Here is a 17,389-nt window from a genome sequence, read left to right on the forward strand (position 1 = left end):
AAACTTGTTTTATGGAAGAGGATGAAGGCAATGGCAACAATTTGGAAAAATCATGCAAAGATGATAAAAATATATGGTTCCGAATTCACTGGTAAACTATCTAAGAAAAAGATATAAGCTGCAAGAAACAGTAGATAACACTCCAGTGAATACAACTATATAACAGATCTCAGTGCTTTTATTCGGAGGCTAACTCCCAGAGACTCCGCTGTAATAAAATAATTTACATTTTTAAAAATGTCCTTTTTCTCTGTAATAAAGAAACAGTACCTTATGGGACAGTTCTTTATTTGAGGCAAAACAATCCTATTAAATTAATGTTTCAATGATTTTTTAGTAAACAAGGTATGGGGATCTAAATTACAGAAAGATCCCTTATCCAGAAAAGCCTAGCATTCTAGATACCAGGTCCCCTAACTGTATATATGAGTTATTGTTATACACATATATTTTACACATTTCTTTGTAATTTAAGGGTATATTGCATCTCTTGATTATAAAATGTAACTTTTGCTTTATATCGGTGTATAAAGATGATCCAACAGTACTTTAGCAAAAAATAAAAGACTGGAAGGACCAGCATTCCATCCCTAACCATTTAGCTGCCCCTGTCAAAAAGTCTATAAACATGTGACATTTGTTGGAGGATGCAGATTGAAGGCAGACTGAGGACAGTTGACTACTAGCCACATTTTTTGAGTCTTAAAGTAGATCAGCAGGAGAACAGGGGGCCAGGCTTGGATACAGTAAATGTTCCAAACCATATTATTATATTAAAAATCAAGAAAGGCTGCATATTTTTAAACTGATGTATATTGCAAAGTTGCCAGAAATTGTGTTTACTTTTTTGAACAGCTTAATTTTTGTTTAATGTGAAATATTCAACAGCCTACTCTGTATTAATTAATTAATTAATTTAAATCAATACTAGTAATCTCTGCTTTGTTGGCAATGGTATCATGTGAAGACTGTTATAAGTAGGCACTTACCATTGATATAATGATTACCAAGAATTCCTGCCCCTGAAACTCTTCTACAGAACCAACTTTTATGTCTGACAGATCAGCAGTTCTTAGCAGTGTTCTAATTTTTTCCACCTTTCGGAAAAAATAACAAAATAAGACTTTAATCTTAAAAAAGTATTTCATAATACTTAGTATGCATCAGAAAATAAAGCAAATATACAACTGGCTTCTATTTTCTTTACTTCTCTTTTATGCAACTGCTTTATATACCAAGAACTGTATTCTGGGCACTAAGCAACAAACCAGAACATTATATATACCAACTGAAATGCATGGTTTAAGGTAAAAACCCATGTTTTTAATTGAATATATTTAGAAAATGTCTTATTTCTGTACTATGAAGCTTATATTATATTTTCATTCTGATAGTTCTCCTGAAAACATTGTTTTGGTTACATCATTGCCACAATAATAAGAAAGCAAAATGATCACATACTTACCTCCCTGCCATAGGTTATGAAATTAAAATTTACCAAAATGATATATGATAAAAATATGCATCTAAGAAGAAAGCAACACAATACCTGTTTTCGATATGGAGTGATGACACCAATGTCCTTAGCAGACACTGATGTAGTAACATGTTTAGCAAGAACGCAGCAGTATCGCATCGCCTGGACGGCTTCTGAGGGGTTAAACCAAGATGGATTGCTTCCTTCTCGCATCTCTGTACCCTAACAAAAACAAGGCGCTATCTTAACATGATTAGTATCAAATATATAAAATATGAAAATGAATAAAGTCAAGTAGACTTTATCATAGTAAGTAAAAGAATCCAGTGTTTCATACATGACAGCAAGTTCTGAATGAAAACAGCATATCAGAATAGCCTTCACTTGTGTTACATGAAAACTGACACGGCAAATAAGTATACAGCAGCCTGCAAAAAAATTACTCTTTGTATAACAAATCGGTTCTTGCAAATGACACTACAAGTGATTTTTATGTAGCACCTTACTACAATTGTAAAGTGAATACAGACAACTCTGGATACTCAGTGTGGCTCAGTTGATCAGTACGTGATTCAGGCATGGATATATTCATGATCATATATTTCCAGCAATGTCTGCATTACTATTGCTGGAAATATTCTGACTAACAGGACTGCTGAAAAATTAGTGATGCATTGAATCCAGGATTCAGTTCGGGATTCGACCAAGGTTCGGTCTTTTTCAGCAGGATTTGGCTGAATTGAATTTTTAAAATCACGTGACTCTTCTACACACAAACATGGAGTTTAAGACTTTTCGCTGTGTTCAGTTCTTTCATCCCTTCATGGCTTTATTTGTATACGCAAATAGGATTTGGTTCAGTATTCGGCTGAATCTTTCACAACAGATTCAGGGTTCGCCCAAATCCAAAAAGAGTGGATTCGGTGCATCCCTATAAAAATACCAGTATTCAAAATATGTAAAAATTAATATGCTTGTGTTAATTATAATACACCTTATCCTGCTGTCCCAAGATCTACTCATACATATTAACTTTGTTGTTAAAGAAATATTACCTACCCTGACACCATGGAATATTAAAGGGAATCCTTTGTGAGGAAGTTTGTCCCACCTCAATAGCTTATTTACTACAGCTGGATCTGCACAGACTTCCAGTTCTTTGTGGTAGAATAGTTTGGAAGGTAAATGAAGTAACGCAGCATGTGACCTGTAGTTTTTCATAAGTTTAGTGATCTGGAAAGAAGCCCAAATCTCTATTTAGTGCATGGACTTGACACTGCTAAGTCTAGCAACTGTTTAGGACAAATCTGTAATTCCTTAGAGTGCCACACCATGGAGCTAGTGCATAAAAAAACATAAAATGTAATGTGCATTTGCACCCTGGATCCATTATAAATCCATCTCAACCTAGTATTTCCCACAAACAAAGTAACATATTTTGGTATAAGATTACCCCTTTCTCGGTTAAGTCATGCTAGAGATATTTTTGTAATGAAAGGGAAAAGAGCTCTAAATTCCTTCCGTATTTTACATAAGCTTGCTGTTATGCATATATCCAATATTTGTGCAAGACCCACTAAAAGGGATTCTGTCATGATTTCCATGGTGTAGTTCTTATTACTAAATTACACTGAGTATATTAAAAATAATTCATTCTACCATTTAAAAAGTTATTTTTGAACCTTTCAGAAGGAGCCAGCGCTACACATTAGAAATGCTTTCAGATAACCTATTGTTTCTCCTACTCTAGTAACTGGAGGAGTCATGAATTGGGTGAGACAGTGTTTTACTATTGAGTGCTATTCTCATATCTACCACTTTCAGCAACATAGGTGTCAGGGATCTGCTATCTTGCTTCCTTCCCACTGGTATGCTGATCGTTTGCTGGGGGGGGGGGGGATATATCACTCCAACTTGCAGCTCAGCAGTAAAGTTTATCAGAGCAAAAGTCACATGGCTGAGGGCACCTATAAAACTAAGAATATGGCTAGCCCCACTCCACATTTCAATATTAAATATACAAAAATCTGTTTGCTCTTTTGAAAAATGGATTTTAATGAAAGATTCTAATGAAGGAGTGCTATTAACTGATGCGTTTTGTTAAAAACATATTTTCTTGTGACAGAATCCCTTTAACAGCTCCTGCAGCCTAGGCTAGGAATTTCTACAAAGCAAATAATGGACCTTCAAACTTGCATATTTCATGGAAACTCCATCAATCGATTAGAGAAGTTTTCACTCAAAACTATTTGAGCAAGCGCCCTTACTGATGTCGCACATACCAGTAATGGGTTGTAATTCCCACATGCTCCGTAGCTTTCTTCGTCTCTTAAGTATAGTGGTCTAGCCATTAACCTCTCCAGAAAAGATACATTCAGCCCATAAGCCAAGGATACTCTAGACTTTATAATGGGTCCAAGCTGCATTGGGTCCCCTGCAAGTATTATCTGTGAAAGGAGAACAAATGACCACTTAAGACATTGTTCTGACAGATAACAAGAGTGAAAATTCTTACATGTACCTGTCCGGTTACTTCTGATATCAGCCCTAGTGGTATCAAACATTCAGGTTCACTGGCCTGGCCTGCTTCATCTACAAACACATGGGTGAAGTGTCCAACCCTGCAGCAATCACATTAACAGGAGAAACTAAGCTATTTTTACAGCATTCTCTGTGTCTGAATTTTAAACATAATAAAAAAATGCATGCTAAAAGATGCTAACAAAACCCAGCCAGCAAATGATTTCATTTAAACAGAGGATTTGGTTAACAACCGACCTGCTAACAAAAATACTTTTCTTACCATGACACAAAAGGGTAGTTATCAATGCCTGCATATTTTTTCAGTTTCGGTATTGTATTGTGAAAATACAATTTATCCAAAATCTACAGACATACCCTCTTTGTAGTCAGGTCTTGGACACTATGGGGAAGATTTATTAAGACATGAACGCTCGGAGCGTTCATTCGAACTCTCCAAGCGTATTCCCGTAGTCTTTTTTGCGCTTGCGAGAAAAATTTGGAAAGGTTCTGCCACTGTTTACAATTGTTCGGTACGAAAATGTCATGACTTTCTGATCGCCAATATGATATTATCGTGACTAATACGATTTTTTCGTAAGCATTTTCGTGATATTTACAATCTTCAGAAATTATTGTATCCAATCCGAATTTTTCCCATTCGGGATTCGAACTCGTGTTTTAATGAATCAGCCCCTATAAATCAGAACAAGACATTCTGATTCTATAGTTGCCAGGATCACATTAATGGTACTTATCTATCAATGTTAAAACATGCATGATGTGGTTTATATGCTGGTGAAGCAAAACTGACACATTTAGGTAACAGTTAGAAAGTTCTGTATTTTTGAAGAAACTTAAAAAGGGATATTGTCATGATTTTTATGGTATACTTTTTTCTAAATTGTTTCTAAATTACACTACTACTTAAAATGTTATTCTTGAACCAACAGATGTATTTTTTTCAGTTGTAATATTGGTGTGTAGGCGCCATCTCAGTGCATTGTGCCCGAGTCTGAGCTTTTAGAAGGAGCCAGCACTACACAATAGAACTGCTTTCAGATAATCTGTTTTTTCCTACTCCCAAGCCAGACTTGTATTTCTTACTATTGAGTGCTATTCGGATATCTACTGGGAGCTGCTATCTTGCTGCTTTCCCATTGTTCTGCTGATCGGCTGCTGGGAGAGGGGTGAAATCACTCCAACTTGCAGCTCAGTGGTAAAGTGTGACTGAAGTTTATCAGAGCACAGGTCACACGGCTGTGGCACCCTGGAAAATGAAAAATATGGCTAGCCCCATGTGAAATTTCAAAATTACATTGAAAAAAAATCTGCGTTTTTGAAAAATGGATTGCAATGCAAGATTCTGCTGGAGAAGCTCTATTGTCCAATGCGCTTTGAAAATAAAAAAAAAAAAATCAATCATGTTTTCCCCTGACAGTATTCCTTTAACTAGTTATAAATTCTTCATGTAATAGTCTGTAATGTCCTCATACCTTAATCCAATCTGATAAAACATGCCTGCACTGCTACAAGTGGAAATAATTATGCGAAACCGGGATGCTTTTCGAATGTCTTCTCCAGGCCCACAGTAAGGTCTAACCGCATCACAGATTGTCTGAAAATATAAATATTAAACACAACAATTAGAAAGTAATTCTATTGAGCACAATAATGGGTCACATGTGTGACAACTAAGCAAGATGGCAACATAACTATGTCAAGCTCTATCAGATAAAGCTAGCCAATCTTCCATTAGTCACATTCACCAGACCAGCTATACTACTAGTTGCAAATAAAAGGAGTTGAGAGATACAAAGCCCCCACGAGAAAGTCAATGGTCCATATATTAAACCCTTGAAGCACACATGATGATCAAACACAAGGATCACAGAAAGCCAATAGTGAACAGAAAGTGGTCCTTATATAAAACATGTTTCAGGAAGAACTTAAAAGTGCTATAGCCCATATTAAATCCTCCATTGGTGAAACTGGAATGTGACTAAATTATTCTTCCTTTTTTGGAACGGTGTAAAACACGCAGTATTTTCCACATAAGGTTCCATGCCATTGGATACTGACTGCGGTAAAGAGCATAAAGGAATAGTGTTTTTATTAATTAATATGTAATGTGGCGTTGCCATTTACTGGTAAAAATGGTTTGTTACCATGGTTTTGCTACTATAATCTATATTGAACAGGTTACATATTGTAGCAGAAACATTCTGTAAAAACAATGAGTTTATATAAGAACTAAAACCACAGTATGTGTCATAAGGTAATCCCAAATACAAAAACTGCCATTTTAAGCACTAAAGGCTGCCACCCTGGCTTGTACAGTTTACTGTTCACAAACAAACCAAGGGCACAACTACACGCTAGGTCACATCCGCCAATTAAATGGACAAAGCTCTGTCGTTTGCCTACACACTTCTTCCTTTTATAGATAGCTTGTGTAGCCATTTAAACTAATGAGCAGCATATAAGGTTATAGTCTATTTCATCAGGTGCTAAACAATTTTTGGAATGTAGAGGGAAACCAGAGTACTGGGAGGAGAAACCAACAGTGCAATACAGCAATGCTAATCACCAATGTGCAGTATTCAGTCCCAAAGACCAAGAGACCCCAAAACCTCTTTGCTAGGCATTGGTCTAAAAATGCATTTCACAGTATTGTGATATCTTCTTAGAGTGTGAGACTCTTCCCACAAATACCATAAACATGGGGAAAATGTTGTAAAGAACCAATAACATTAAGAGACATTTTTGTTACATACCATTAACTCCAAAAGAATTTGCCAGAAATCAAGAGGATTACAAAGACTCTTACACACATGAATGCAGATACCAAGCTAGCAGCTTTTTTATTACCCAACGATGATAGACCCCTTCACTGGTATAAAAAGTCAGTAATAATCTTTCTACTTAATGCAGCAAAGATGCATTAATTGCAAAGACCTTGATATCGGTGATCCACAAAGACACAGTGGCCCTAAAAAGTGAATGCCTTAAAACAGATTAATATAAGGATGCAACTAGACAATAGTATGCTTTTACTGTTCACAATTTAGAGACGTAGAGCAACATATACTTCGAATGTTGCAGATAGAGACCCGGCCTCCCAAATCCCCTCAATATTTATTACACTTTGTTGCCCCATGATATACTATTTGAATAGCTAACTCACTGTTACATATCTTCATGTGATGCAAATTGTCAAGTTGATTTCATAGTATAAGTTTAGGACCTGTTATCCAGAACGCTCAGGACCAAGGATATTTTGGATAAGGGATCTTTTCATAATTTGGATCTTCATACCCTAAGGGGCCCATTTACTTACTCACGAACGGGCCGAATGCGTCCGATTGCGTTTTTTTCGTAATGATCGGTATTTTGCGATTTTTTCAGGAAATTATCGCGACTTTTTCGTTACCAATACGATTTTTGCGGAAAAACGCGAGTTTTTCGTAGCCATTCCGAAAGTTGCGATTTTTTCGTAGCGTTAAAACTTGCGCAAAAAGTTGCGATTTTTTCGTAGTGTTAAAACTTGCGCAAAACGTTGCGCCTTTTAAGTTTTAACGCTACGAAAAAGGCGCAACTTTTCGCGCAAGTTTTAACGCTACGAAAAAATCGCAACTTTCGGAATGGCTACGAAAAACTCGCGTTTTTTCGCGCAAATCGTATTGGTAACGAAAAAGTTGCGATAATTTCCGAAAAGTCGTAAAGGCGCCAAAAAAATCGCAAAAAATACGAAAAAGTCGCAAAATGTTCGTTTTCCAATCTGAATTTTTCCAATTCGGATTCGAATTCGTGGGTTAGTAAATCAGCCCCTAAGTCTACTAAAAAAGATCAATAAAAAAGTTAAGCCAAAGGGATTGTTTTGCATCCAATATAGATTAATTATTTCTTAGTTGGGATCAAGTACAAGGTGCTGTTTTATTTTTACAGAGAAAAAGACAATCAATTTTAAAAATCTGAACTATTTGATTAAAATAGAGTCTATGGGAGACAGGCTTTCCAAAATTCGGAGCTTTCTGGATAACTGGTTTCATACCTGGGATAAATTAAAGAAAAAAATGGCAATTACCTCTTCTAGCCGACAAGTAGCATTCACTCTAACCATGCTGCCAGGTTCGAGCTGATTGCTCTGATGTAGCCTCAAGCAAACCAAGTCAGCTGCACTGTTAGATGGCGCACAGACCAAAATACGGCTATCTGGTAAAGCATAATAGATCTGCATAAAAAAAAATAAATAATAAATTCAAAACAAAATTCATCAAGATTTTGGTGGTGAAATGACTATGACATGGGCTTTAGCCAAGAAAATAAACTTTTAGTAAGAATAAAATAATTTTTCTCATTTTCAGGGCCAACCCACAAAAGTACAAAACAATAGCATGTGTGGGGGGAATGTGTCATACAAACAATTTTGAATTGAATGGCCAATTCTAAGCAACTTTTCAATTTGTCTTCATTATTTATAGTTTTTTAATTATTTGTCGTCTTCTAATAACTCTTTACAGCTTTCAAACAGGGGTCACTGACCCCAGCAGCCAAAAAAACTATTGCTTTACAGTCAGTTTAATTGGTATTGCTAATTTTTAGTACTTCTACTAAGGTCATCTCCTATTCATATATCAGTCTTTTATTGAAACCACACCCTGGTTGCTAAGGTAATATGTAAGGTAAAAGGTAAAAGCCGCCGGTGCAGAGACAGATGTACCCCCAACCCCCTCGGCTTTAAGAAAGCTTTGCGGCTTGGTACTTTGGAGTAGAATGACATGGGTACCCATTTTAGATTCGGGGGGGATGTGTACTTTCCAAAAATATATGACTTTCTGGGGTAAATGTACGTTTTACTAGCGTTATCCCACATATAATGATGTAAATGTGTTGATTTTGCAGAAGCTGAAATGACAGAAATTATAGATCATATGGGGCTATGTTGACTTTGGGGCCCCTACATGCCACATACTTAGGTAAACCTATGCATATTGGGCATCAAACTGTTCAGTGGACCCCTGGCGTTCATATTTAGGGTGTTTTATCTGGTTACTTTATGACCTGTAGGAGATAAGATACTATAGACTGGAAGCTTTGAAGCGATTTTTTTTTTAACTTCAGGAAAGCATTGCGACTTGGTAGTTTGGAGTAGACAGATAGTTCTACCTATTCTGGATTCCCCAGAATCTGTCTGTATCTGTATAATTTTCTGGGATAAACCTTCTGTTAGTGGAATTTTTGGCCTTGAAATCTAAAGTATGCAGCTTTCTGGATAAGTGCTTAGGAAATTTGGTAGTGTACTGCTGGGAGTTTTTGACTATATGTGAGAAATCTTCATAAAACTATATATATTTGGTATTGGCACATTCAGGATACATGGGACTTTCCAAATCTTTTCATGCATAAAATAATTTTTGTTTCTGGTGTATGTGTTTATATTATGGGAAATATTTTTTTTTTTTCCATTTTTTAGACATTTAGAAGCCTATACCTTGTTCCAGAATTGGAATTACACAAAAATTCCACCTTATTTTAAAAGCTTAGGTTGTCCTGAAAAAAACAATATATTGTTTTCCTGGGTAAACTAAAAGTCCCCCTGAGGAAAGGCCCCTAAATTGAAATAGTGCAAAATGTTCAAAAACTGTCTGGCAGTAGATATTCCTCTTTGTCCAAAACGGCTGGCAGTGAAAGGGTTAAAAGGCTTTGAAATATTGACACTTATCAAACATTATAACAGGAGATTCAGCCTCTTTGGCAGCTTACATTAACTGTTATCAACTAAAGAATAGGGGGACTAGGGCCTTATACGACACACTGGAAATATTGCGATCGCACCATCTTTGAAACTGGTCTGTAATCTAATCAGTATACTGCCCTGGATATGCGTTAAGTCCCAGTGGATGAAATACAGCCTTAAGTAAAACCCATATAAATGTACATATTAGAAGCAATTCATGTTTTTTTTCCTCAGAATTCCTCTGCTTTGCATATCAATAAAGAATGTATCTCCTCAACCAAAATGCTTATACTGTGGACCAGCTTTGTCCTGAATGATCTTCCATAGCACCTTTAAGGGAATTCGTGGAAAAATGTAACCCAAAATCCTTTCCAACTTTGGGTTAAAGCATCCAATCTGAGTGCTGGACAATAATGTTTTACATTTTTCTTATATGCTATAAACTCTATCCCAGAGATTCATTTCAGTCAAAATGAAAACAGATTCTGGACCAGGCTGTGAATAAATATAAATAAATATATAAATATATATATATATATATATATATTATATATATATAATCGTCGTTTAGTACCTGGCATATTAAGATGTGTGTCAACTAGTGTAGACTAAGTAGTTGAACTATAAGACTAAGTAGTTTAACTATGTAAAATTGGGGGCCCCCAATTGCCAGGATAGTTAGGTTAGTTGATCAGCTTGCGCAGCGTAATAAAGGATGTATTTAACTTTGGATTTTAATGTAACAACAGGTTTTGCACGTGCACTTTCTGTATATATGTCGATGTATGGTTGAAAAAGTACTTTATGTTGCACATTAACCTCTCGCTGTAAATGTTTACTGCATGGAATTTTATATGAATTTTTATATGATATTATGCATACCTGTAATTTTTGGACTAACAATCTTCACTAAGTCACTTTATTATGTTAATGCTGCTTAACACTTTATTAGGCTGATGTTGCCTAGCACTGAACACTTTACAGCACTTTTACTTGCTTTATGGCTTCAGCCACTTTATGGCAGCACACTGTGATGTCACTTCCTATTGATTTACTGGTTTTTGGCGATTTAAAGATGTGTGTTACAAGGCATGGATGCCCTGAGAAAGGTCCCGATGGGGACCGAAACGTTACGTCGGCTGTTTATGCTCCCGGAGTTGCTGGTCTTTTTTATACTATTGGAACCCTTTACTGAGCACCCGAGGTATATATATATACAGGTCCTTTTCAAAAAATTAGCATATTGTGATAAAGTTCATTATTTTCTGTAATGTACTGATAAACATTAGACTTTCATATATTTTAGATTCATTACACACAACTGAAGTAGTCCAAGCCTTTTCTTGTTTTAATATTGATGATTGTGGCATACAGCTCATGAAAACCCAAAATTCCTATCTCAAAAAATTAGCATATCATGAAAAGGTTCTCTAAATGAGCTATTAACCTAATCATCTGAATCAACTAATTAACTCTAAAAACCTTAAAAAGATTCCTGAGGCTTTTAGAAACTCCCAGCCTGGTTCATTACTCAAAACCGCAATCATGGGTAAGACTGCCAACCTGACTACTGTCCAGAAGGCCATCATTGACACCCTCAAGCAAGAGGGTAAGACACAGAAAGAAATTTCTGAACGAATAGGCTGTTCCCAGAGTGCTGTATCAAGGCACCTTAGTGGGAAGTCTGTGGGAAGGAAAAAGTGTGGCAGAAAATGCTGCACAACAAGAAGAGGTGACGGGGCCCTGAGGAAGATTGTGGAGAAGGACCGATTCCTGACCTTGGGGGACCTGCGGAAGCAGTGGACTGAGTCTGGAGTAGAAACATCCAGAGCCACCGTGTACAGGCGCGTGCAGGAAATGGGCTACAGGTGCTGCATTCCCCAGGTCAAGCCACTTTTGAACCAGAAACAGCGGCAGAAGCGCCTGACCTGGGCTACAGAGAAGCAGCACTGGACTGTTGCTCAGTGGTCCAAAGTATGTCATTCGGAAATCAAGGTGCCAGAGTCTGGAGGAAGACTGGGGAGAGGGAAATACCAAAATGCCTGAAGTCCAGTGTCAAGTACCCACAGTCAGTGATGGTCTGGGGTGCCATGTCAGCTGCTGGTGTTGGTCCACTGTGTTTTATCAAGGGCAGGGTCAATGCAGCTAGCTATCAGGAGATTCTGGAGCACTTCATGCTTCCATCTGCTGAAAAGCTTTATGGAGATGAAGATTTCATTTTTCAGCACAACCTGGCACCTGCTCACAGTGCCAAAACCACTGGTAAATGGTTTACTGACCATGGTATTACTGTGCTCAATTGGCCTGCCAACTCTCCTGACCTGAACCCCATAGAGAATCTGTGGGATATTGTGAAGAGAAAGTTGAGAGACACAAGACCCAACACTCTGGATGAGCTTAAGGCCGCTATTGAAGCATCCTGGGCCTCCATAACACCTGAGCAGTGCCACAGGCTGATTGCCTCCATGCCACGCCACATTGAAGCAGTCATTTCTGCAAAAGGATTCCCGACCAAGTATTGAGTGCATAACTGAACATAATTATTTGAAGGTTGACTTTTTTTGTATTAAAAACACTTTTCTTTTATTGGTCGGATGAAATATGCTAATTTTTTGAGATAGGAATTTTGGGTTTTCATGAGCTGTATGCCACAATCATCAATATTAAAACAAGAAAAGGCTTGAACTACTTCAGTTGTGTGTAATGAATCTAAAATATATGAAAGTCTAATGTTTATCAGTACATTACAGAAAATAATGAACTTTATCACAATATGCTAATTTTTTGAAAAGGACCTGTATATATGATGGTGCCTATTTCCTTGACTTTAGGACTCACCACAAAGCCGAATCTGTGCTGTTGTCTTCTTTATTTAACACAGTGTTTAATAAAGAAGACAGCAGCACAGTTTCTGTAGGAGTGTCCGTTTCCTCATGTTTATTTACTAAGATTACAATAATTACATGAATTACAGATGTTAGATTAACAGCAGCCTGAAGAGATTATTTGATTCTATTATTTTCTGGTATATCTACATAAATTTCCTTGGAGCGCCAGGATTTATGTAAAATGGATAGGGCTGGAACCAAGCAGTGACAGAAATTTCATAATACAGGTATACGACCGGTTATCCAGAATGCTCAGGACCTGGGGCTTTCCTGATAAGGGATCTTTCCATAATATAGATCTCCATACCTTAAATCTACTAAAAAATAATTTAAACATCATTTAAACCCAATAGGATTGTTTTTCCTCCAATAAGGATTATTTATATCTTAGTTGGGATAAAGTACAAGTTACTGAATTATTATTACAGAGAAAAAGGAAATCATTTTTAAAGAATTATTTGCTTATAATGGAGTCTATGGGAGATGGCCTTTACCCGTACAGGTATGGGATCCCTAATCCAGAATTTCAAGAAAGCCATCTTCCATAGAATCTGGTTAAAAAACAAAAACTAATTTTTAAAAATGATTTCCTTTTTCTCTGTAAGGTTGATGTCAGACGAGGCGTAGAGCGGATATTTTCGGTAAGAGGAAAAGCGCTTGCTGAAAACACTGCCCTACGCCTCCTACATGTGCCTGCACCTGGATGAAAGGAATACGCTCGGGTGCACCTGAGTGTATTCCATTCATTCGGGTGCAGGCACATGTAGGAGGCGCAGGGCGGTATTTTCAGCAAGCGCATGTAGGAGGCGTAGGGCGGTATTTTCAGCAAGCGCTTTTCCGCTTGCTGAAAATATCTGCCCTACGCCTCGTCTGCCTAATAATAAGACATTACCTTGAACCTAATTCTAACTAAGCTGCATGAATCTGTATTGGTGGCAAGACAATCCTCATGGGTTTATTTAATGTATAAATCATTTCATTAGGTATGATGATCCAAATTACATAAAAATTCCTTATATGGGAAACACCAAACCCCAAAATTCTATAGCTGTACAAGTTATTAAACTGCCAACCAAAAAAATTAAACACTCCACTAGAACATAAAGTTCCAATTGCAATTCACGCCAATTGATTGTGCAATTACTGAAACATGAAAAACATCAAGAGAGTTAAAATAATATACAAAAACACAAGAGTTAAAAATAAGGCAGCTGGAGGATTTCTTATTCTGGTTTGCGTGGTTCAGTTACAGTTATTGTAATGTATGTTATGGATATAGATAACAAAGAAGCTGCAGCATTGTTATCCACCCAGCTCTGGCCTCCTTGTGATTTATTTCAGGTAAAGAGCATCCAGCTTACTAGTTCCATGAATAATTCTAAAAATAACCTCTTGGCTGTTACCCAAAGCACAAAGAATTTCTGTATAGAATTATTTATAAACATGGACAGTCCCAAAACAGTAAATTAACCCTTTAAGTGCCACAGGACGTAGAATCTAAGTCCTGTGTATAAAAGTACCTAAGTGCCACAGCACGTAGATTCTACGTCCTGCTGCACTTGCAGATTTGGGAGCGGAGGAGCGGCTTTTAAAGCCGCTCCCCGCTCGTTCCCCAGCCCCTAGACAACGAGCAGAGGGGGGGGGGGAACGAGTGGCCTGTGCATGCCTGTAATTTCCTGCTCTCCCCTCCCTCCCTCTACATACTCACGTATCGGAAGAAAGAAGCTGCAGCACGGCTCCTGGGTCCTTCCTCACACCTCCAGAGGATCTGTGTGACTGCTTGTCCCAGGTAAGTGTTAAAAAACACACATACACACACATAATACACTAATACACACTTATACTCACAAGGCTATTGTGATACTAATATCTACAGTTAGTACTAGTGGTTGTATTTATAGTTTATGTATGTGAGTGTATAGATTGGTAGGTGTGGGTTAGGTGTGCTGGGTTTACTTGGATGGGTTGAACTTGATGGACACTGGTCTTTTTTAAACCCTATGTAACTATGTAACTTACACACAAACACATACATTTTTTGGGGGGGTGGGGGTTTCACACATTCACAGCACTCACACAAAACACATTTTGCCTAGTGTACAAACACACACTTATGTAATTTTTTTTTATCGCATCGTTTTTATTCTTGCCTGAAAAAATGGTTTTATTGCCATTGTGGATAGCGTATTCGCTAACCGCACTGTGCAATACCTTTTGTGTATTATTTTGGTGTTTTTATTACATTTTCTGTGATTTTCGTGCATTTTTAGTCATTTCATTGCATTTTTAGCCATTTTATTGCATATTCAGTTATGCATAGTTGTTGTTTGCTTGACTTTGTCTGTAAAACTAATCTGCCCAAACCAAAATACTCAAACTGTGATTCTGACTGCAGATATCACTAGGAAAAAAAAAATGATTTTAGTGATTTTTTTTGGATTGTACCAATTTTAGTGCATTTCACATTGTTCTTTGCACATGGACATTTTGTCTGCTGTATTTCAATTTGGCTTCCTCTGTACCCCACATAGTTTAGTAAATCTATGCATATATAGGGCATCAAACTGTTCAGTAGACTCCTGGCGTTCATATTTAGAGTATTTTTTGTTGGTACATTATGAAATGTGGGGGTAAATAATGGGGCAAAATGCAAGCTTTGTGACGATTTTCAGAAATGTCATAAAAACCGTCCTGTTTAGTATAGCTTTGTAGTTTAGTAGTTTGCGGTATAAAAATGTATTTACCCATTTTTGTTTTGTCAGAATGTGTACTTTCGGAAAATATATGGTTTTCTAGGGTCTCCGTACGGTTAGGGGGTCTTATGGCACATAATACACATGCCGGTAGCTTATATTGCAGTGTATTCACTTTGTATGCACTAACTTCCTTTTGGGGTCTCTAAATGCCAGATACATTGGTGATCCTATGCACAGCGGGTATAAAACTGTTCAGTGGACCCTTGGCTTTCATATTTAGGATGTGTTTTCTTGGTACCTAATGTTATGTGGGTGGTAAGTTGCTTGAAAGTGGAAGGTTTGATGTGATTTTCAGGTATTTCATCAAAACCGGCAATTTTGGGAAAGCATTGCGACTCTGTAGTTTGGAGTAGAAAGACATGGGTACCAATTTTGAATTCGCCTGAATGTGCACTTTTTGAAAATATATGGGTTTGAATTTACCCGAATGTGTACTTTCCGAAAATATATGGTTTTGGGGGGTCAATGTGTTTTTTTTGTGTTTTCACCCCACAAAAATCCAGTTATTTTGTTGAATTTTCAGTAGCTAAAGAGATCTTCGGGGCAATTTGTATGTACTAATTTACTTTTGGGGTCTCTACATGCCAGATAAATCAGTGATTCTATGCACAATGGGCATCAAACTCTTCAGTGGACCCTTGGCTTTCATATTTAGGATGTGTTTTCTTGGTACCTAATGTTATGTGGGAGAAAAGGTGGTTGAAAGTGGAAGGTTTGATGCGATTTTAAGGTATTTCATTAAAACCGGCAATTTTGGGAAAGCATTGCGACTCTGTAGTTTGGAGTAGAAAGACATGGATACCCATTTTGAATTCGCCTGAATGTGTACTTTTCGAAAATATATGGGTTTGGGGGGTCAATGTACTGCAGAAAATGCAGTAATCATGTTGAATTTTAAGTAGATAAAGAGATCTCCAGGGCAATTTGTATGTACAAACTTCCTTTTGGGGTCTCTAAATTCCAGATACGTTAGTAATCCTATGCACAATGGGCATCAAATTGTTCAGTGGACCCTAGGCTTTCATATTTAGGATGTGTTTTCTTGGTACCTAATGCTTTGTGGGAGATAAGGTGCTTGAAAGTGGAAGCTTTGAGGTGATTTTTTTGAATTTTCATAATTTTTTATAGAAACTGCTAAATTCAGTAAAGCATTGCCATTTGGTACTTAGGAGTTGGAAGACATGGTTACCCATTTCGGATTCGGCAGAATGTGTACTTTTCAAAAATATATGGTTTCCTGGGGTAAACATAATGTTTCAGGATTTTTGGCTTTGGAATCTAAAGTATGCTGTATTCTGCTGCAATGCTTTGAAAATTTGGTAATATACTGCTAATAAAAGAACAACAAAACACAAATACAAGAGTATTGTAGAAATGATACCTATATTGGCTAACAATAAAAATACCTTGCAAGCTTTCGGAGCTCTAAGGCCCCTTCATCAGGCAAAATACCTTTTGCCTGATGAAGGGGCCTTAGAGCTCCGAAAGCTTGCAAGGTATTTTTATTGTTAGCCAATATAGGTATCATTTCTACAATATTCTTGTATTTGTGTTTTGTTGTTTTTTTATTATTATTTTTGACACTGGCTAACACGGTACTACAGTTTTTGTTTTGTGAGTAATATACTGCTGGGAGTTTTTGATCTATAGAAGTCAGAAATCTCCATAAAACCATACATATCAGGTATTGGCATGTTCGGGAGACATGAGGCTTTCCAAATCAGTTGAATTTTTGTCTATAAAATGAAATATGTTTTCTGGTATAAATCCCTATATCATGAAAAATATTAATTTTTCTTTTTTTTTTTTATTTTGAGCTCTAAATCTTGTTCCAGAAGTGGAAATACACAAAAACAATATTTAGGGGCACATGTAAAAAAGCACGAACGCTCGAGCGTTCATGAGAACGCTCCGAGCGTATTTTCGCACGACTTTTTCGTACGCCGCACAACGTTTTCGGACGTTTGCACGAAAAAATCGGAAAGGTTTTACCACTGTTTACAATTGT

At 37.0% G+C, this 17,389-nt stretch overlaps 1 protein-coding gene across 3 annotated transcripts in view; it reads right to left on the reverse strand.

Annotated features, from left to right (window-relative positions):
• Positions 1–17,389, reverse strand: part of mov10l1 (Mov10 like RISC complex RNA helicase 1) — a 61,840-nt gene that overhangs the window by 6,656 nt on the left and 37,795 nt on the right. For 2 of the 3 annotated variants that reach the window (NM_001079156.1, XM_012959264.3), the window contains 7 exon segments: positions 990–1,097; positions 1,550–1,699; positions 2,537–2,710; positions 3,760–3,924; positions 3,999–4,098; positions 5,494–5,615; positions 8,085–8,231. In NM_001079156.1, coding sequence (NP_001072624.1) covers positions 990–1,097; positions 1,550–1,699; positions 2,537–2,710; positions 3,760–3,924; positions 3,999–4,098; positions 5,494–5,615; positions 8,085–8,231 — 966 coding nt within the window. 3 annotated transcript variants of the gene reach the window in all.

This window comes from Xenopus tropicalis, chromosome 3 (genome assembly GCF_000004195.4).
Source record: "Xenopus tropicalis strain Nigerian chromosome 3, UCB_Xtro_10.0, whole genome shotgun sequence".
NCBI classification, from domain to species: domain Eukaryota; kingdom Metazoa; phylum Chordata; class Amphibia; order Anura; family Pipidae; genus Xenopus; species Xenopus tropicalis.